This window comes from Abramis brama (genome assembly GCF_963993115.1).
Source record: "Abramis brama genome assembly, chromosome: 10".
Lineage (NCBI taxonomy): Eukaryota > Metazoa > Chordata > Actinopteri > Cypriniformes > Leuciscidae > Abramis > Abramis brama.
In genome coordinates, this window is record NC_139972.1 from 580,001 (window position 1) to 602,500 (window position 22,500).

General features: G+C 42.7%; 1 protein-coding gene across 1 annotated transcript in view; it reads left to right on the forward strand.

The window, feature by feature from the left end:
* Nucleotides 1-22,500, forward strand: part of LOC311091363 (solute carrier family 12 member 9) — a 43,711-nt gene that overhangs the window by 5,145 nt on the left and 16,066 nt on the right. Inside the window, 8 exon segments of the mRNA XM_084127289.1 lie at nt 3,646-3,780; nt 4,010-4,147; nt 5,178-5,480; nt 6,547-6,654; nt 6,787-6,898; nt 14,991-15,148; nt 16,260-16,342; nt 21,962-22,086. Coding sequence (XP_083983415.1) covers nt 3,646-3,780; nt 4,010-4,147; nt 5,178-5,480; nt 6,547-6,654; nt 6,787-6,898; nt 14,991-15,148; nt 16,260-16,342; nt 21,962-22,086 — 1,162 coding nt within the window.

Below are 22,500 nucleotides of genomic sequence, written 5' to 3' on the forward strand. Positions count from 1 at the left end.
AATATACACACTCATATATACACACACACTCACACGCACACTAATATACACACTCATAAACACAGACACTAATATACACACTCATATACACACACACTCATATACACACACACTCACACACACACACTAATATACACACTCATATACACTCACACACACACTAATATACACACTCATATATACACACACACTCACACGCACACTAATATACACACTCATAAACACAGACACTAATATACACACTCATATACACACACACTCATATACACACACACTCACACACACACACTAATATACACACTCATATACACTCACACACACACTAATATACACACTCATATATACACACACACTCACACGCACACTAACATACACACTCATATACACACACACTAATATACACACTCATATACACTCACACACACACTAATATACACACTCATAAACACAGACACTAATATACACACTCATATACACACACACACTAATATACACACTCATATACACACACATTAATATACACACACACTAATATACACACTCATATACACTCTTTTGTGTGTGTGTGTGTGTGTGTGTGTGTGTGTGTGTGTGTGCGCGCATGAGCACATGCATGCAGTCGTGTGATGATGCACTGTGAATATTACAAACAGTATTTTAAATATAAATCTAGAAATGCTACAGAACATGTGGGCGTCTGAACCTGCAAACTCTTGATTATTCTGAGCTGGCGCTCGAGCGGTCGCATCTTCAGCATGTTGACGAGTTCTCCTGTGTTGGCGGAGGTTTAACGATCGCGTTACGAATCTGGTGAAATGTTCCCGTATGAACGTTATAAACGACACACACACCTGCAGAGTTTGAGGCACGTGTAAACGAATCACTCACACACACACACTAATATACACACTAATATAATATATTAATATACACACTAATATAATATATTTCAGTGAATCGTAGCGTAGCATAATCATTATGATTATTATGATTTTTAACCCTTCCCTCGCGGGTCAAAATGACCAGACGCCCTAAAATTATACTTGTCTAGAAAACTTCATTTTATTTCATTTTGATAATATTTTTTTTCTAGTTTTTAATGCAATTTTTTTCAATATTTTTTTGTTATTTCTTTATTTTATTTATCTTTAAATTACTAGATTTAATAAATAAATAGAAATTTAAGCACATTCCTCATATTCTTTCAGCTTAAATTCAAAATAACTCACAATTTCATGCATAACCCTTTTAATTCAGCTCTAAATATCTTCCACTGGGAGTCTTTGCCGACCTCTTGTGGAAAATAATAATATAAGATGATATTTCATGACTCTAGATGGCCTTATAGCTCTATATGGAGCAAATGAGCTGTTCCTCTGGGTCCTAAAGCCAGTTCTCTTCAGTGTGCATCAGATACACATGTAGACATTATAGAATAATTTTTTTGGTGAAGTTTGAGCATTTTTAGGTGTTTCTATGTGTCCTGAAGCGTTGATTCCCAAGGGGGTCAGACTGACCAGCGAGAGGGAAGGATTTGTTACTGTTTTAAATTTCAGCCACAAAACTCCTCAAATCCATTCACTTTATTTGTGTGTGTATTCGTGGTTCAAGTGCGACAAAAGCCCTGGGGTCTTGGACCCTCTGATGAACACTACATTTGTTTTTAATTTTTAAAAAAATTATTTCCAGGTCAAAATGGAATTCCAAAATTCTCACTTTATCACAGTTTATTTGCTATAGTTTAGAAAATGGTAATAAAATATGATAATAACTCAGTATTATAGAATAGCAGCGTTCACATCACAGCTGTGACGATAACGGCACAGAGAAGCGATATCGCTGGAATCACTTTCAGAACGATTTTATCCAGATGATGAACGATAAAAACACTGACAGCCAATCAAAATCCATCCTGCTTTAACGAGCTCCAGCATTTAAAGCGACAGACGAGCACACGCCTGTCTACTGGTGTGGACGCTGATATCGTTATATTTATCATTATCGTTATAGTTATCCTTATCTTTATCTTTATCATTATCATTATAGTTATCGTTATAGTTACCGTTATCGTTATAGTTATCGTAATCCTTATAGTTATCGTTATCGTTACAGTTATCGTAATCCTTATAGTTATCGTTATCCTTGTCGTTATCATTATCATTATAGTTATCATTATCATTATAGTTATCGTTATCCTTATAGTTATTGTTATCCTTATAGTTATCGTTATCGTTATCCTTGTCGTTATCATTATCATTATAGTTATCGTTATCGTTATAGTTATCGTTATCCTTGTCGTTATCATTATCATTATAGTTATTGTTATCGTTATCCTTGTCGTTATCATTATCATTATAGTTATCATTATCATTATAGTTATCGTTATCCTTATAGTTATTGTTATCCTTATAGTTATCGTTATCATTATAGTTACCGTTATCGTTACAGTTATCGTAATCCTTATAGTTATCGTTATCGTTATCCTTGTCGTTATCATTATCATTATAGTTATCATTATCATTATAGTTATCGTTATCCTTATAGTTATTGTTATCCTTATAGTTATCCTTGTCGTTATCATTATCATTATAGTTATCGTTATCGTTATCGTTATAGTTATCGTTATCTTTATCATTATCATTATCATTATAGTTATAGTTATCGTTATCGTTATAGTTACCGTTATCGTTATAGTTATCGTAATCCTTATAGTTATCGTTATCCTTATAGTTATCGTTATCATTATAGTTACCGTTATCATTACAGTTATCGTAATCCTTATAGTTATCGTTATCCTTGTCGTTATCATTATCATTATAGTTATAGTTATCATTATCATTATAGTTATTGTTATCGTTATAGTTATCGTTATCCTTGTCGTTATCATTATCATTATAGTTATCGTTATCGTTATCATTATCATTATAGTTATTGTTATCCTTATAGTTATTGTTATCCTTATAGTTATCGTTATCGTTATCCTTGTCGTTATCATTATCATTATAGTTATCGTTATCGTTATAGTTATCGTTATCTTTATCATTATCATTATAGTTATCGTTATCGTTATCGTTATAGTTACCGTTATCGTTATAGTTATCGTAATCCTTATAGTTATCGTTATCCTTATAGTTATCGTTATCATTATAGTTACCGTTATCGTTACAGTTATCGTAATCCTTATAGTTATCGTTATCGTTATCCTTGTCGTTATCATTATCATTATAGTTATAGTTATCATTATCATTATAGTTATCGTTATCGTTATCCTTGTCGTTATCATTATCATTATAGTTATTGTTATCCTTATAGTTATTGTTATCCTTATAGTTATCGTTATCCTTGTCGTTATCATTATCATTATAGTTATCGTTATAGTTATCGTTATCCTTGTCGTTATCATTATCATTATAGTTATCGTTATGGTTATTGTTATCGTTATCCTTGTCGTTATCATTATCATTATAGTTATCGTTATAGTTATCGTTATCGTTATCCTTGTCATTATCATTATAGTTATTGTTATAGTTTTCGTTACAGTTCATTACTATGAACACATTCTGAAGTGTTTGTGGTCAGAATGAGCTGGACTGTGCTATAAGGGCTAAGCTTGTGTGTGTGTGTGTGTGTGTGTGTGTGTTGCAGGTTTCGTTGTGGGTCAGTGTGGCCTGTATCAGACGATAGCCATGCTTCTGGTGGCGTATTTCATCATCAGCATGACGGTCCTGTCGGTGTGTGCGATCTCAACCAACGGAGCGCTGGACGCCGGAGGAGCGTACTGTATCCTCACACTCAAACCGTGTGTGTGTGTGTGTGTGTGTGTGTGTGTGTGTAGAACTACTCCTGTTTCTCTTTTCCTTAGCTACGATGTGTTTGTGTTTCTGCGTGTGTATCTGTGTGTCTGCTTGTATTTGCATGTTTGCGTCTGCGTGCGTGTGTGTGCGTGTGTGCGCGTGTGCGCGTGTGTGCGTGTGTGCGTGTGTGCGTGTGTGTGCGTGTGCGTGTGCAGATATGATCAGCCGTGCTCTGGGTCCGGAGTTTGGCGGCAGCATCGGGATCATGTTCTTCCTGGCGAACGTGTGCGGCAGCGCCCTCTATGTGCTGGGGCTGGTGGAGGCCATGCTCAACACCTTCGGCGTTCCTGAAGGTATCCGCAGCTTCTCCCAGTGCTTTAGAAATCTCTTCGGATAAAAGTGTGTGTCATATGTAAATAAAGTGAAGGGAAAGCAGAGCGAAGGCTGCGACCACTTCCAGATGCGTGTGTGTGTGTGTGTGTGTTCGTGCAGAAGACCTCAACACTGAACATCTCACTCTGTGCTGTTTATTTACTGTCACAGGATTTATTAATATTTTAAATTAATTTTTAAATATTTCTATATTCCCTCATTTATTTATGTACTGCTATATTATTTATTAATATTTTGAATTAGCATTTATTTTTATATTTTGAGTTTTCATTTTTATTTTTATGGTAAGTTTATGGTAAAAAATTCCTTTCAATGCAACTGCTATTAATGGCTTACAAATAAATACAAATATCTTTACTTCAATAAAAATAAAAAATATATATATTTTTAAATTGCATTAATTACTTTTAATATTATTTTTTTATTTATTTCAAGCATCAATAGTTATTAATGGCTAATAATACAAATCTTTATGTACATAAAAATAATATTTATCAATGTATTTTTTTTAATCATTATTATTTATTTCCAGCATCAATGGCTATTATTGGCTAGTAAAAAAACCATATATATTTAAATAAATTATTTATTTATTTCTATCATCAATGGCTTTTAATGGCTAGTAAATAAATAAAATCTTTATTTAAATAAAAATAATATTTATGTATTTTGTATCATTATTATTTATTTTCAGCATCATTGGTCATTAATTGCTAATAAAAAATACAAATATCTTTTATTTAAATAAAAAAATAAATTTATTTCCAGCATCAATTGTTATTAATAATTGATTAAAAAAAATTGTTTTAAATAAAAGTAAAAATGTGTATGTATTTATTTATTTATTTATTTATTTCCAGCATCAATGGCTATTATTGCCTAATAAAAAAATAAAATCTTAATTTAAAAAAATGATTTATTGATTCCCAGCATGAATGGATCTGCACAGTCTTCTGATGAGGAGTGTGTGTGTGTGTGTGTGTGTGTCAGAGGGCTCGTCTGTCGTGTCGCGGTACGCCGTGTTGCCGAGCGGATACTGGTGGTCTCTCCTGTACGGCACCGTGATCCTGCTGGTGTGTCTGCTGGTGTGTCTCATCGGAGCGCACATCTACGCCAAGGCCACCTTCATCATCTTCATCGTCGTCATGCTGGTTCTGGGCACCATCTTCGTCAGCTTCTTCGCCGTGCCGTTCCGGAACGTCCAGCTCCCCGGACACACCAACACCTCCGTCGGGCCGGCCAGCGCCAACTTCACCGGCTTCAAGCTCGACACGCTCATGGGAAACGTGCAAGGTGTGTGTGTGTGAACTCAAGAGGGACCTTCATTAGTCAGACACACTCATGGGTGTGTGTGAACTCGAGTCAGGTCCAGTCACTTCATTTATTCTTTGTTTCACAGCAGCTTTACAGTGATGACAGGAGATTACAGTAACAGAGATTGTTTATGCTTTACAGCAGATCTAGAATAAAGTTATTGTCCAGATAAAGTTAGTTTTGATTGATTCACTTCCGTCGCAAAGATCATTACTTATTAACTCAGGGGCCGCTAACACACACCGTTCTCACAGAGAACTGATTGGATGTTTGTATGGTTGTGGTTTGCTATTGGCTGATCTCACGTGAGTGACAGGTTAAAGCCCCGCCCACATCATCAGACGTGAGTGACAGGTTAAAGCCCCGCCCACATCATCAGACGTGAGTGACAGGTTAAAGCCCCGCCCACATCATCAGACGTGAGTGACAGGTTAAAGCCCCGCCCACATCATCAGACGTGAGTGACAGGTTAAAGCCCCGCCCACATCATCAGACATGAGTGACAGGTTAAAGCCCCGCCCACATCATGAGACGTGAGTGACAGGTTAAAGCCCCGCCCACATCATCAGACGTGAGTGACAGGTTAAAGCCCCGCCCACATCATCAGACGTGAGTGACAGGTTAAAGCCCCGCCCACATCATCAGACATGAGTGACAGGTTAAAGCCCCGCCCACATCATGAGACGTGAGTGACAGGTTAAAGCCCCGCCCACATCATCAGAGAAGAGATTAAGTTATTCTGATTCTAGATTATTAAAACAGGAACATGACGACGTTCACATGCTCATCATATTCCATTCCCTATTCCACAGAATAAATACTATTGTACATCTCCAAAGCCCAGTGTCAGAAACATGTGTGTGTGTGTGTGTGTGTGTGTGTGTGTGTGTGTGTGAGAGAATGTGAGTGTGTGTGTGTGACTGTGTGTGTGAGTCTGCCTGTGTGTGTGTGTGAGTGTGTGTGTGTGTTTGTGTTTGTGTTTGTGTTTGTGAGTGTGCGTCAGTCTGTGTGTGTAACTTCTCACATGATCTCACTTCCTGTTTAGCGGACTACACGGTGGACTACACGACGGGAGTGATGATGTCGTTCGCCACAGTGTTCGCCGTGATGTTTAACGGATGCACCGGGATCATGGCGGGATCAAACATGTCCGGTGATTATGATCATCCGCAGTCGAGCCGCATCATCACTGTCACATGACTTCTACATCACTAACTTCTAGCTTACAAAAAATAATTGTGTGTGTGTGTGTGTGTGTGTGTGTGTGTGTGTGTGTGTGTGTCAGGCGATCTGCAGAACCCGAGTTACTCTATTCCTCGAGGCACAATCACAGCCGTCATCTTCACCTTCATCATCTACAACCTCCTGAGTGTGCTGATCTCCTGCACATGTGACCGGTAACACACACTCACACACACACACACACACACACTTACTCACTCACTCACTCACTCACTCACACACGCGCACACACACACGTGCGCGCACACACACACACACACTTTCAGAAACATCACAACATACTTTACTAGTGTAGAAATAATGAAATTGAATCTACTGAAACTTGAGCAGGTTTTGGCACCAAAAGTGGATCTGAAAGCTGGTTTTGTGTGTGTGTGTGTGTGTGTGTGTGTGTGTGTGTGTGTGTGTGTGTGTGTGTGTGTGTGTAAAAACAGAAGTGAAAGTGAGGTCACATGACATTCCTGGCATTTCGAACAGAAAGAATTTCAATTGCAGGAAGTTAAGATCATCTGAACACAATTCACTTTCACAGCGAGTGTGTGTGTGTGTGTGTGAGATAATGTCGACACTACACATGTGCTGTAGTAAATACAAGTGTGTGTGTGTAAATACAAGTGTGTGTGTGTGTGTAAATACAAGTGTGTGTTTTTAGTAGCACATCATGTGCACCTCACATGATGTGCATGAGGAAAGCAGTGTGTGTGTGAGAGAGAGAGAGAGAGAGAGAGAGAGAGTATGTGTGTGTGAGTGAGTGAGTGAGAGAGAGAGAGAGATGGTGTAGGGTCTGATTAGAGGAATTAAATCATATCATGTGAGAGGTTAAAAATTATTTTTTTGTTATTATTAAAGCCATCAATCAGCTTCTCATCACTGTCACTCAAAACACTGAATGCTGATCGCCGTAGAGACCGTCTCTGCCCGTCGCCATGACAACAGTTGTATTTAAAGATTAATTCACCCAATCAAGTGGAAATAAGTGTGTGTGTGTGCGTGCATGTGTGTGTGTGTGTGTGTGTGTGTGTGTGTGTGTGTGAGAGAGTGACCAGCAGGTGGCAGTAACACACTGACACTGGAGACTTACACACACACACACACACACTCTCTCTCTCTCTCTCTCACACACACACACACACACACACACACACACACACACTGATGCTGAAAACAGGACGACTGTTGCTTTCATAGGAGGAGTTTCTGGAAGAATAGAGGAATATTCATCAGTTTAAAGGTCAGGCTGGAGAGATCAAACTCATCCCGACCTTCTGAAATAAAACACACTTCCGCCCCAGACTAAAGAAAGACACTTTTATTGAAGTTAATTCTCAACAATATTCAGATACAGATTACAGGAGCTCACAAGTCAAGTCGGATCAGAACCAAGCTCATTTGCATATATAATGACATGCAGAGTGAGTCTTAAAGCTAAAGCAGCAGAACTCAGTTGTGTTACAGGTTATAGTTGTGATATTGATTTGTGCATCGGAGTGTTTCAGGACGGCAGGTCGAGTGAGGTCATGTGACTCAGTTCATCTAATACATTCGTCATGATGATGATTACAGTAAACTAATCAGCAGTGCTTGGAAGCAAACGTGTGTGTGTGTGTGTGTGTGTGTGTGTGTGTGTGTGTGTTTCTCTCAGGACTGTCAGTCTGGTCATTTATTCATTAGTGCTTCAGTGTTTAATTGCGTTAGTGTAAATCTGTCATGTTCTCTGTTGCTGAGCGCTGTGTCTATCTGACTTTTACTTTCTGTATAGAAAATATTAGTCATGATCCTTCAGAAATCACTCTAATGTGAGGATTTGCTGCTCAAGAAACATTTATGATTATTATCAGTGTTGAAAACAGTTCATATTTCTGTGGAAACTGTGATGCATTTGATTTCTCAGGATTCTTTGATGAATAAAAAGTTCTAAAGAACAGCATTTATCTGAAATATACTCTTCTGTGACATTATAAATGTCTTTACTGTCACAGTTGATCAATTTAAATCTTGATTAATGAATAAAAGTATTAATTTCAGTAAAAAATCCCCAAATATTTGAATGGTAGTTCAAAACATTTTAATTTTAAATAAATGCCGTTCCTTTGAACTTCGTGTTCATGCAGAATCTGGTGAGGATTTAAAACTGCCCCGGATAAGCTGTTTCTCATTACAGTTTGTGTATAATATAATCATTGCTCGTGGAAAGCAGAACCAGTTAAACGAGATGCTAATGTTCTCTTCAATGATGATCTGATATTTTAATCTCTTGGCCTTTTGTAATGAGGAACAAATGCTTACATATACAGTCACATCTTCCTTTATTATACAGCGCTTTACCGTACAGAGAGTTTCACAGCAGCTTTACAGAGATTACAGGACAATAATGCAACAAAGTATATAATATTGATGAATATTACATTAAATATTACAGTATACAGCGGTCCGTGTCTTTGCTGTCAGGTCAAGTGTAGTTAAGTTTTACAGAAATCATGTAAATATTAGCATATTTTCAGTTCAAAATGGTTAAATTTCATAAAGTTGAGTAGTTTTCACCACTGTTGAACGTTTCTTTTGACAGTTTCTTTTCCACGACAGTTGTCAGATATTAAATGTCTAGCCGCTTACATCTTTCCACTGCTAAGCCTAATGAAACAATAAAGTGAACGATAAGCTCCGCCTACTTTGATTTGATTGGCCATTTCAATTCTGGGCATTTGTAATTACCGGGGAGACTTGTGTTCCTCGCCGCCTCGGTTGTGTCCGGCCCGGCGAGAGATAGAGGCGAGTGGAGTGATAAAGACGGAGAGATAGAGGCGAGTGGAGTGATAGACGGAGAGATAGAGGCGAGTGAAGTGATAGAGGCGAGTGGAGTGATAGAGGCGAGTGGAGTGATAGAGGCGAGTGGAGTGATAGAGGCGAGTGGAGTGATAGAGGCGAGTGGAGTGATAAAGACGGAGAGATGGAGGCGAGTGGAGTGATAGAGGCGAGTGGAGTGATAAAGATGGAGAGATAGAGGCGAGTGGAGTGATAGAGGCGAGTGGAGTGATAGAGGCGAGTGGAGTGATAAAGACGGAGAGATAGAGGCGAGTGGAGTGATAAAGACGGAGAGATAGAGGCGAGTGGAGTGATAAAGACGGATAGAGTGATAAAGACGGAGAGATAGAGGCGAGTGGAGTGATAGAGGCGAGTGGAGTGATAAAGACGGAGAGATAGAGGCGAGTGGAGTGATAGAGACGGAGAGATAGAGGCGAGTGGAGTGATAGAGGCGAGTGGAGTGATAGAGGCGAGTGGAGTGATAGAGGCGAGTGGAGTGATAGAGGCGAGTGGAGTGATAGAGGCGAGTGGAGTGATAAAGACGGAGAGATAGAGGCGAGTGGAGTGATAAAGACGGAGTGATAGAGGCGAGTGGAGTGATAGAGGCGAGTGGAGTGATAGAGGCGAGTGGAGTGATAGAGGCGAGTGGAGTGATAAAGACGGAGAGATAGAGGCGAGTGGAGTGATAGAGGCGAGTGGAGTGATAGAGGCGAGTGGAGTGATAGAGGCGAGTGGAGTGATAGAGGCGAGTGGAGTGATAAAGACGGAGAGATAGAGGCGAGTGGAGTGATAAAGACGGAGAGATAGAGGCGAGTGGAGAGATAGAGGCGAGTGGAGTGATAAAGACGGAGTGATAGAGGCGAGTGGAGTGATAGAGGCGAGTGGAGTGATAGAGACGGAGAGATAGAGGCGAGTGGAGTGATAGAGACGGAGAGATAGAGGCGAGTGGAGTGATAGAGGCGAGTGGAGTGATAAAGACGGAGAGATAGAGGCGAGTGGAGTGATAGAGGCGAGTGGAGTGATAAAGACGGAGAGATAGAGGCGAGTGGAGTGATAAAGACGGAGAGATAGAGGCGAGTGGAGTGATAAAGACGGAGTGATAGAGGCGAGTGGAGTGATAGAGGCGAGTGGAGTGATAGAGGCGAGTGGAGTGATAAAGACGGAGAGATAGAGGCGAGTGGAGTGATAAAGACGGAGAGATAGAGGCGAGTGGAGTGATAAAGACGGAGAGATAGAGGCGAGTGGAGTGATAAAGACGGAGAGATAGAGGCGAGTGGAGTGATAGAGGCGAGTGGAGTGATAGAGGCGAGTGGAGTGATAGAGACGGAGAGATAGAGGCGAGTGGAGTGATAAAGACGGAGAGATAGAGACGAGTGGAGAGATAGAGGCGAGTGGAGTGATAAAGACGGAGTGATAGAGGCGAGTGGAGTGATAGAGGCGAGTGGAGTGATAGAGACGGAGAGATAGAGGCGAGTGGAGTGATAGAGACGGAGAGATAGAGGCGAGTGGAGTGATAGAGGCGAGTGGAGTGATAAAGACGGAGAGATAGAGGCGAGTGGAGTGATAGAGGCGAGTGGAGTGATAGAGGCGAGTGGAGTGATAGAGGCGAGTGGAGTGATAGAGGCGAGTGGAGTGATAGAGGCGAGTGGAGTGATAGAGACGGAGAGATAGAGGCGAGTGGAGTGATAGAGACGGAGTGATAGAGGCGAGTGGAGTGATAAAGACGGAGAGATAGAGGCGAGTGGAGTGATAAAGACGGAGAGATAGAGGCGAGTGGAGTGATAAAGACGGAGAGATAGAGGCGAGTGGAGTGATAAAGACGGAGAGATAGAGGCGAGTGGAGTGATAGAGGCGAGTGGAGTGATAGAGGCGAGTGGAGTGATAGAGGCGAGTGGAGTGATAGAGGCGAGTGGAGTGATAGAGACGGAGAGATAGAGGCGAGTGGAGTGATAGAGACGGAGTGATAGAGGCGAGTGGAGTGATAAAGACGGAGAGATAGAGGCGAGTGGAGTGATAAAGACGGAGAGATAGAGGCGAGTGGAGTGATAAAGACGGAGAGATAGAGGCGAGTGGAGTGATAAAGACGGAGAGATAGAGGCGAGTGGAGTGATAGAGGCGAGTGGAGTGATAAAGACGGAGAGATAGAGGCGAGTGGAGTGATAGAGGCGAGTGGAGTGATAGAGGCGAGTGGAGTGATAGAGACGGAGAGATAGAGGCGAGTGGAGTGATAGAGGCGAGTGGAGTGATAAAGACGGAGAGATAGAGGCGAGTGGAGTGATAGAGACGGAGTGATAGAGGCGAGTGGAGTGATAAAGACGGAGAGATAGAGGCGAGTGGAGTGATAGAGACGGAGAGATAGAGGCGAGTGGAGTGATAGAGACGGAGAGATAGAGGCGAGTGGAGTGATAAAGACGGAGAGATAGAGGCGAGTGGAGTGATAGAGGCGAGTGGAGTGATAAAGACGGAGAGATAGAGGCGAGTGGAGTGATAGAGGCGAGTGGAGTGATAGAGGCGAGTGGAGTGATAAAGACGGAGAGATAGAGGCGAGTGGAGTGATAGAGACGGAGAGATAGAGGCGAGTGGAGTGATAGAGGTGAGTGGAGTGATAAAGACGGAGAGAGTGATAAAGACGGAGAGATGGAGGCGAGTGGAGTGATAGAGGCGAGTGGAGTGATAGAGGCGAGTGGAGTGATAAAGACGGAGAGATAGAGGCGAGTGGAGTGATAGAGGCGAGTGGAGTGATAAAGACGGAGTGATAGAGGCGAGTGGAGTGATAGAGGCGAGTGGAGTGATAGAGGCGAGTGGAGTGATAGAGGCGAGTGGAGTGATGGAGTGATAGAGGCGAGTGGAGTGATAGAGACGGAGAGAGTGATAAAGACGGAGAGATAGAGGCGAGTGGAGTGATAGAGGCGAGTGGAGTGATAGAGGCGAGTGGAGTGATAGAGGCGAGTGGAGTGATAGAGGCGAGTGGAGTGATAGAGGCGAGTGGAGTGATAGAGGCGAGTGGAGTGATGGAGTGATAGAGGCGAGTGGAGTGATAAAGACGGAGAGATAGAGACGAGTGGAGAGATAGAGGCGAGTGGAGTGATAAAGACGGAGAGATAGAGATGAGTGGAGTGATAAAGACGGAGAGATAGAGACGAGTGGAGTGATAAAGACGGAGAGATAGAGGCGAGTGGAGTGATAAAGACGGAGAGATAGAGACGAGTGGAGAGATAGAGGCGAGTGGAGTGATAAAGACGGAGAGATAGAGACGAGTGGAGTGATAAAGACGGAGAGATAGAGGCGAGTGGAGTGATAAAGACGGAGAGATAGAGGCGAGTGGAGTGATAAAGACGGAGAGAGAGAGGCGGAGGAGAGCTTGTTAGTTATTGATCCCGTAATGATCCTGCTCCACTCGCCCCAAGAGCGTTTAACTCTCTCTCTCTCACTCTCATTTTACTGTCCACACGCTGAATCTAGGGTAAAATCACACCCTATATACCGTATTGTTATATATTGTACTGACAGCTCATCCGTTAAACATTTACCATCGTATATTCTGCATAATTGGACGTTTTTGAATAAACACTGACAAAAACCTCTACAAGTTTTGGGGCTGGACGTGTATATTAGCTACACTTATGTGATATGAGTGATGGATTTAGACCTATACTGTGTTTATATAAAGCGTTCACAGGCAAATTTGCTGTATGTTTTTCCCCGGCGTGGAAATCAGGATCATATAAACGTCAGGAAACACGATTCCTGCATGTCAGTATCACTGGATCTTTGGTAAGTTGCAAGGAACACTATATCGAGTCCTTTAGTTTAAACTTATAATCGTTTGATTATTCTTTCGCTCTGGAACTCTATGGCAACCCATACAATCACTTGTTGGAAAGTTATGAAATTTGGCACACCGATAGAGGACAGTCTGAACTGTCACCATTGCAAATTTGGAGTCTCTAACTTAATCTCTCTAGCGCCACCAACTGTTCAAAGTTCCGCTTGCATGCTTATAACTTTTGAGCCGTTCAGGCTAGAAATAAAATCATTTTCCTCTGATTCCTCGGCTCATAACGATTTGATTGCATTGCGTTGCTGTGCATGAAAATTTAACCAGATCATCTTCAGACCATGCCGACAAAAAGTTATGGAATTCATAACCGATTCGTCAAACCGTTCTTAAATAATACGCGAACGAGTTTGACGTAAAGGACACCAAAATGAACGTGAGGCTATATCTCCACAACGCTTTAGTGTATTCGGACCAAACTTGGAGTGTGTTTTGACAACCATGACCTGAGGGTGCCTGCACAGTTTCGGCACAGTGCCACCTAGTGGTCAGGAGATATGAAAAATTTACATTTTTGCTTATAACTTTTGATCTTATAACTTGTATCTTTAGATTCTGTGCAGCATAAAGTCGAACGATACCCAATCTTCCCAGATCGGCCATTTTGCGTGTCGGCCATTTTGAATTTTGTCATTAAATGCTATATTTTACGAATTCATTGCCGTATCATTACGAAACACGGTGTGTGTTTGGCAAGTTTCAAGACATCGCCACCTTGTGTTCAAAAGTTATAATGAAATTTCCCCAAAATTTTAATAACTTTTGATTACATTAGCTTATTGTAATGAAGTAATATTGTAATGAGTCGTGCCGAGAACATGCATATCACCAGAACACAGTTACTGGGTTTCACTTTTCAGGTTTTCTGTGTTGGTAGAAGCGGACGATTACAGCACTGACACTCGGAGAAAGACAGATTTTGATGATATGTCCCCTTTAAAGTCTCTTTTCAGAAATCTCATCATCATTGATTTCGGAGCCGCGATCGATACGGCTAAAGTGACACGTCTGTCTCTCCGTCGCACTGCTTTTCTAATAGCTTTGTTTGTTTGCAGCTTGACAGTATTTAGATTCATTCTGTTCCTGTAACCAGAATTAATACCTAATAAAAGACATCAGCCGCTCGCGCACGGACGGACGGGCGATTGACAGTTTCTATTTTCTGCGGACTTGTTAACTCGCATGTGTGCGAGAGATAGACAGACCGAGAGCGAGCAAGACAGACGCTCTTTTAGTGAAATAATTGTGTGTTCAGATCTGCGGTTGGTCTGTATAATACTTAATAGAGCTGGGTTGATGCTATTAAACCCAATCGAGCTGAAAGACGGCGTGAGAAGGGTTTCAAACAGAGACTTTCAGAAGTCTCTGATTTCTTAGATGGCATTAGGTTTCATTATTTGATTTGATTCTATTCTCTGTCATCATTTACTACTTTCTTTCTTCTGTGCAAAAAAAAAAACACATTTAGAAAATTTGTCCATACAATGCAAGTCAATGGGGTCCAAAATCTTCTTTTTTGTTTCACAGAAACTCAGTGGTCATAAAGGTTTGAAATGACTGAAATGTCATTTTTCCCATGTTCTCACGAACGCTGTGTCTCTCTTTAGGGTTCTCCTGCAGAAAGATTACGGGTTCCTCCAAGACATTAACGTCTGGCACCCCTTCGTGACCATCGGTGTGTATTCCTCCACCATCTCCGCTGCCATGAGCAATCTGATCGGAGCTTCCCGGATCCTGTACGCTCTGGCGCGGGACGACCTGTTCGGTGAGTGAATCACTGTCACCTACAAATTGTTGTGTTCTCCTTTACTATAACCTTTCTGATCTCGACACACCCCCTAATGAGCCTCATTTGCATAAACATTAACTTTGGCCCTCTCATGCTTGTAAACAGCCCCGTGTAAATATGCAGTCTGGATCTGTTGAAACGCATTCAGCTTATATTTCACCCCCTGAATTTATATATATGTATGAGCGTTTTAGTCCAAATTTGGAAGGGACTCGATCGCTTTATATGATGAACAGATTTATTTTAGGCTTTTTATTCACATATAAACATTCATCAGTTGTGGTAAACTTAAGCTTGTTTACTGGACGACCAGTGGTAATTGCGAACCTGTCAGTGGAGGAACAGAATGCTCTCAGATTTCATCAAAAAGTGTGTTTCTGAAGATAAACGAAAGTCTAACAGGTTTTTAACGATATGAGGGAGAGTAAATGATGACAGGATCTTTCCATTTTTGGGTGAACTGTCCCTTTAACCTGTGTGTGAGAGTGTGTGTGTCTATATCTGTTCAGCATGTTGAGGATTGTCCGGTTTGCGTGTGCGTTTCTCCTGTGATGGATGAATGAATGTTCTCAGGATAAATATCTTCATGTAAGAGTGATTGATTCTCCTGCTGTTGTTCTGTTTATTCACCTTCAGCTTTCTTGTTGAAATATGAGTAGATGTATTCAGTTGCAGATGGTATCAGCTGAGCTCTCTCTCTCTCTCTCTCTCTCTGTCTCTCTCTCTCTCTCTCTCTCTGTCTCTCTCTCTCTCTGTCTCTCTCTCTCTGTCTCTGTCTCTCTCTCTCTGTCTCTCTCTCTCTGTCTCTGTCTCTCTCTCTCTCTCTCTCTCTCTCTCTCTCTCTCTCTCTCTGTCTCTGTCTCTGTCTCTGTCTCTGTCTCTCTCTCTCTCTCTCTCTGTCTCTCTCTCTCTCTCTCTCTCTCTCTCTCTCTCTCTCTCTCTCTCTGTCTCTCTCTCTCTCTCTCTCTCTCTCTCTCTCTCTCTCTCTCTCTCTCTCTCTCTCTGTCTCTCTCTGTCTCTGTCTCTGTCTCTCTCTCTCTGTCTCTCTCTCTCTCTCTCTCTCTCTCTCTCTCTCTCTCTCTCTCAGGGAAGGCTCTGTCTCCAGCCAAACGCACATCTGGCAGTGGGAACCCCTGGGTGTCTGTTCTCATCTCCTGGTTTATCGTACAGGTGATGATTTAAAATGACTTTATGCATAATTCAATTCAATTCACATTTATTCATATAGCGCTTTCCACAACACACATCATTTCAAAGCAGAAAATGCACGAGTCCACATTATAATTTACAGTGATCTGTTATCAGAGGAAACTGTCTTAGTTATGCATTTCAGAAATGTACATATACAAAATCACAGAATAGAGTATAATAGAGTGATTGTCAATCATCTTACATGAATGAATGTTTACTATCTGTCTTTACACTGTGTTATGAGATTATTAGTTATAAATAACTAATGTTTATAATTGCTCCTCCTACATCTAAGAAGCCCCGCCTACATTCAACGAATGACGAAGTTACGGCGATACTGATATATTGGGGTCTCATTTGGGAGCATCAATCATCTCTGAGTAGCCCCGGGTTACATTAGTCAAGCCTCCTTCATTTATACAGCGCTTTAACAATATAGACCATTTCACAGCAGCTTTACAGTGATGACAGGAGATTACAGTAACAGAGATCGTTTAGGCTTTACAGCAGATCTAGAATAAAGTTATTGTCCAGATAAAGTTAGTTTTGATTGATTCACTTCCGTTGTAAAGATCATTAGTTATTAACTTAGGCTAACACCATTTTAACTGAAAACAGAAACTTTTAATGTGTTCTGGCCGTTCATTCACACACAACAGTGTTTGGAGCTCGAGAACACAAACTTTGAAACAAGTTCCTAGGTGCAAGTTTTGGAAATTTTTGAAATGTTATCATCTCCGTGTCGACTTCAAAAACGTGAATCTGTGAAAATGCTGACGGCGTGCACATGCATATTACGTGTTTAGTCTATAGGTATGCGCGTTTGATTATACTGTATATGTGCGCAGGCGTGTAGACTTTCTTTACAAAGTGACATCACCAGATTACTTGCCTGGCCTCATAATACAGAATTTTTAGTCCTGAAAAGCGAAGCCGAAGCGTCTCTATCGCCCCCTGGTGGTTAGTCCCAGTATAGCTCATAAACCCCACCCTCTCCATGTAGTCTAATGGGACGTGAGGGAAACTAAACAATCAAATTACATTTCAAATAAATTTTTTCCCAAAGATGTTTTCTGTCAGTTTAGGTAGTTTTTATCACGCTGATGTAAGTTTAAGTGTTCCATATTTTTTTTAAATAAGTTTGGTCTTCGTTAGTTATTTGATGTTATAAAAAACGGGAATATGACGTCATGATTGAAAGCCGTGATTGACAGCTTCTCTAAACGAAGTAGTCACTGAGGTACCAACAGACTTTTTTCGGGATCTTCGGGATGAGATTGGAGCTTTAACTTAAATTTCTACATTTCCATAACTCTTTATTTCACACCGACATATTGAGTTGTTCTGCAGTAAACTGTACTAACCGTCTCTGAGGGACCTTGATATCGCAGGTCCACTTCACGCTCACTACTGCGCAGAATCAGCTCCCAAATCATTTTGCGCCATATTGGGACTTTGGCAGCTTCACTTTTCTACAATGGAAGAGATTGAAGGTGCATCGTACATCTTCTTTTACAGTCTATGATCTAGCCCAGTACAGGGGCTGACCGACTGGGCATACACACGAGTACTGGCCCACTACACATGCAGTGCATGAACGGGACCCAGCAACTCTTCCAGGGGCAGCACTTCCAAGTTTACCACCTGGTTTCTAGAGGGTGTGGTGGGAACTTTGGGCACATATCCGGGCTCAAGATGCAAGCAGGATCACTGGGGGAAACGCTATATATGTGTCGGCCCCGGGGCCAGCTGTGTGTCAACCATAGACTGTAAGAAAATATGTTTGTAGTGTCTGTGACGTCACCCGTAGGTTTCTGAAGAGTGTTTTCGAAGGCCTAAGTGGGCGGAGCCGGCCGTCGCCATATTGGCCGCGTCACTCCCGGATAAACGAAAATGGACAAAAAGGCAGGATTAGCTGACGTACAACTGACAGACAGCAGACAAACGGCTAGTAGTGACAGCAGCGGCAATCCACCTGTCACTCAAGTGGCCACGCCCTTAATTATGCAGAAATTTAAGGCTTAATATGATTTAAACGGATGAGTTATAAACAAATTCACCCCCCTCACAGTTGTCATGAAGGGAAAAATTAGCTTTATAAACCAAAACCACTTTTTGCACCAGGCTGTTAACACACTTTTTTCTGCTGTAAAGTTGGGCATTTTAACATGGGTGTCTATGGGATTGACTCGCTTTTGCAGTCAGTCGATGAATTGCAGTTTAAGTCACTTCCGTGTTGGTTTCAAGAGAGAGAGACGGGAAGGTTGCCGCTTGGTGCCAACGAGTCCATGCCGAGGCTGGCCTTGGTCAGGGAATAACAGACCGGGCAGTGGGTGGACCCCTGGGAGGCAAACAGGCCAACCTGTGCATGCCCGAATCGACTCCCAATCAGCTGGACCAGCTGGGAAAGGAGTCTCCATTCTCCTGGAAGCATGAGCTGCCGTGACAGCGCGTCGGCCACATGATTTGGGCTCGCCCGGAATGTGAATGGAGTGGAACGACCTTAGCAAAGGCCAGCAGCACTGCCAGTAACTCTAGGCAATTTATATGCCACTGCAGTCGAGGTCTCTTCCAGAAGCCCGAAGTTGCATGCCCGTTGCACACACACACACACACACACCCACACACACACACACACACACACACACACACAGACACACAGACACACAGACACACTCCACATATCCCTCTGAACACCAGAGGGCATCTCACATACACACGTCAGATATGCCCCGCAGAAGTACGATAACGCACATCAGTCCAGGAAATCCCCATCGGGCATCATCGCTTTGATTGATTAAACATGACTAATAAAAACACAACTGCCTTATTCTGTGTCAGAAGCTCATCGTCTCACAGGAGGAGGAGCTCAGCTGTCCTTATGAAGTGAGTTTGGAGTAAAAGCATGTTATTAAATGTTGTCTTTTGTTGGACAAGAGGCTCATAGATGCTTCTCATGTTTGGAAAGATGTTTGACGCGTGTTGCTTTTTCAAATGCACGTTATTAGTGACTCAAACTCACATATGCCCCAGGAGCCTCTGAAATAGTTTCAGTGGAACCGCTGTCTTTCCCCTGAACGTATCAGGTCAGCATCGACTGTGTGCTCGTTGGTGAGATGTGCCGTCATTTAGACAGAGTCCAACTCCATACCGAGAACAGAGATTCTCTGCACTAGGAAGAGTTTACTCTCTTCCCAGTGTACCCGAAGTCCCAGTCGCCGAGGAGCCGGAAGACCAGACCGGGCAGCGCCTCCCTCAGTGGGGTACGGGAAGCGCCTCCCTCAGTGGGGTACGGGCAACCCCTCCCTCAGTGGGGTACGGGCAGCCCCTCCCTCAGTGGGGTACGGGCAGCGCCTCCCTCAATAGGGTACGGGCAGCGCCTCCCCCAGTGGGATACGGGAAGCGCCTCCCTCAGTGGGGTACGAGCAGCGCCTCCCTCAGTGGGGTACGGGCAGCGCCTCCCCCAGTGGGGTACGGGCAGCGCCTCCCCCAGTCGGGTACGGGCAGCGCCTCCCTCAGTGGGGTACGGGCAGCGCCTCCCTCAGTGGGGTACGGGCAGCGCCTCCCTCAGTGGGGTACGGGCAGCGCCTCCCTCAGTGGGGTACGGGCAGCGCCTCCCTCAGTGGGGTACGGGCAGCGCCTCCCTCAGTGGGGTACGGGCAGCGCCTCCCTCAGTGGGGTACGGGCAGCGCCTCCCTCAGTGGGGTACGGGCAGCGCCTCCCTCAGTGGGGTACGGGCAGCGCCTCCCTCAGTGGGGTACGGGCAGCGCCTCCCTCAGTGGGGTACGGGCAGCGCCTCCCTCAGTGGGGTACGGGCAGCCTCTGTGACCTGTCTATCTTTGCGTCGCGCTTCGAGCCCAGAAACCAATCATCTGGCCGGGAATGCTCCGGGAAGGTGGAGTGTTCCTCAGTGTACGATGCACGCGGTGACCCAGGCAAGCATGGTTGTCAGCTCTTAATCCGATTCAGAATGAGAAAACACAGCCAAAGATTGAAACTTAGCATCATATTCCTCTCCAGAGGACAGTAGCCCTCTCTCCGATGCTGCTATCGACATCTGATCCTCATCCAGAGCGCCCAATGAAGCGCTGGGTCGCCGCAATGGGGATTAAACGACTGAAATTGTATTTTCTTGCACAACAAACTCCAATAAATAATTTTGTTCTGTTTGAGCGTTTTGTTCCCGTCAAAGCCTGGTTTCTCCCAAGGTTTTTTTTCTCCATTCTGTCACCTGATGGAGTTTTGGCTCCTTGCCACTGCCGACTTTGGCTTTTGGCTTGCTTAATTGGGGACATTTAATTTAATATACAACAATATTATTGATCTCCTGCATTGACACCATTATATGAGAACTGAACTGAGCTGGACAATGACATCACGGTTTACTCCAGAGCGGCTATATATATAAATTAACTTTTTTACAACAGAAATGAATCATCACTGAACTTATTAAAGCTGGACTGTGACACTATGTTCTTCTAGAAACAAACTTTGTTGCATTATTTTCCTGTTATCTCTGTAAAGCTGCTTTGAAACACTCTGTATTGTAAAAGCGCTGTATAAATAAAGGTGACTTGACTTGTTTGAAAACTCATTTTATACAGTGAAGTGTCGTTTGCACCATTATCGCCTTTGTCTGAAAAGGGTTAAACTCCCATAATGCACTTGGAGTGGTGCTTATAAGCGGATGATGACTCGGCATATTAAATGGTGGAACTTTTCCAGACGTGTTCCTGACGTCCAAAAACATGCAATGCTTTCAAAAACCCTTTTCCCTCAGAAACCTGGATGCGTTTCTTCTGTCTGACCCTGACGTACTCTTGCCGGAGTTTGGATTGAAACGCAGCCACAACGTTCAGCCTCATAAATGCACAATTTATCTCCGACACTTAAGCGAGACTTAGTGTTATATATGAGGGCCTTAAAAGAAGAGCACTTAATATGAGGGATAATGCTCAGCCAATATCTTAATAACACTCTGTCTAAATTTGTGTAATAGTACACACACACACACACACACACACTCTTGTTGGACACTGTGTGCGTTTTAATGACGAGTAGAATTTAGTGAAGACTTTATTTTCATTGTACCGCTGTGCAAAACAATGACATTTGTAGCTATCCCACATTCTCAGACATTTACATAAAACATCAAAAGAATCTAGTGAAATAAGGGCTCTGTTCCAAACCCTAGTGTGCTCCCTGCATAGGCAGCAATTATAATGCACCTCATTTTTCACCAAATATATTTTATGTCAGCTTTATTTCAATTACTGAAATATTTCAATAGTTGTATTAGCTGTGCAGCTCTAGGATTTGAGACAGAGCCATAGAAAAACTGCACAAATGCTTTTCTTTCTTAGTATTTTTGTCTTGTTTCCAGTCCAAATATCTAAACATTCTTAAATCAAGATGCATTTACTAGATGAGTAAAATGCCATAATATATTGTCTCTTGTTTTCTGGGGTAATTAAAAATGAGAGAGTTGTTGCTTAAAAAAAGCTAAATTATCTGCCAATGGGGTCAGAAAAATAATGTTAATTCAAACAGAAACAAGATGATGATGACCAAACCTTCTCTGTCTCTTTGTGTCTCCAGCTGGTGTTGTTCTCAGGGAAGCTGAACACTATTGCGAGTATTGTGAGCATATTCTTCCTGCTGGTTTACGCAACTGTGGATCTGGCCTGTCTGGCGCTGGAATGGGCGTCCGCCCCAAACTTCAGGTGATGCACCCCTGTGTTATTAATCAAAGAGTGTAATGCTCACTAAAGCCTTTAACGTCAAAGGCAGACCTGCTTTTCTGAGTAAGAGTGTGTGTGAGTGAGTGTGTGTGAGTGAGTGTGTGTGAGTGGGTGAGTGAGTGGGTGAGTGAGTGAGTGAGTGAGTGATTGAGTGGGTGTGTGTGTGAGTGGGTGAGTGGGTGTGTGAGTGGGTGAGTGAGTTGGTGTGTGAGTGAGCGATTGAGTGAGTGGGTGAGTGAGTGTGTGAGTGGGTGAGTGAGTTGGTGTGTGAGTGAGCGATTGAGTGAGTCAGTGAGTGATTGAGTGAGTGAGTCAGTGAGTGATTGAGTGAGTCAGTGAGTGAGTGAGTGAGTGAGTGAGTGGGTGTGCGAGTCGGTGAGTCAGTGAGTGATTGAG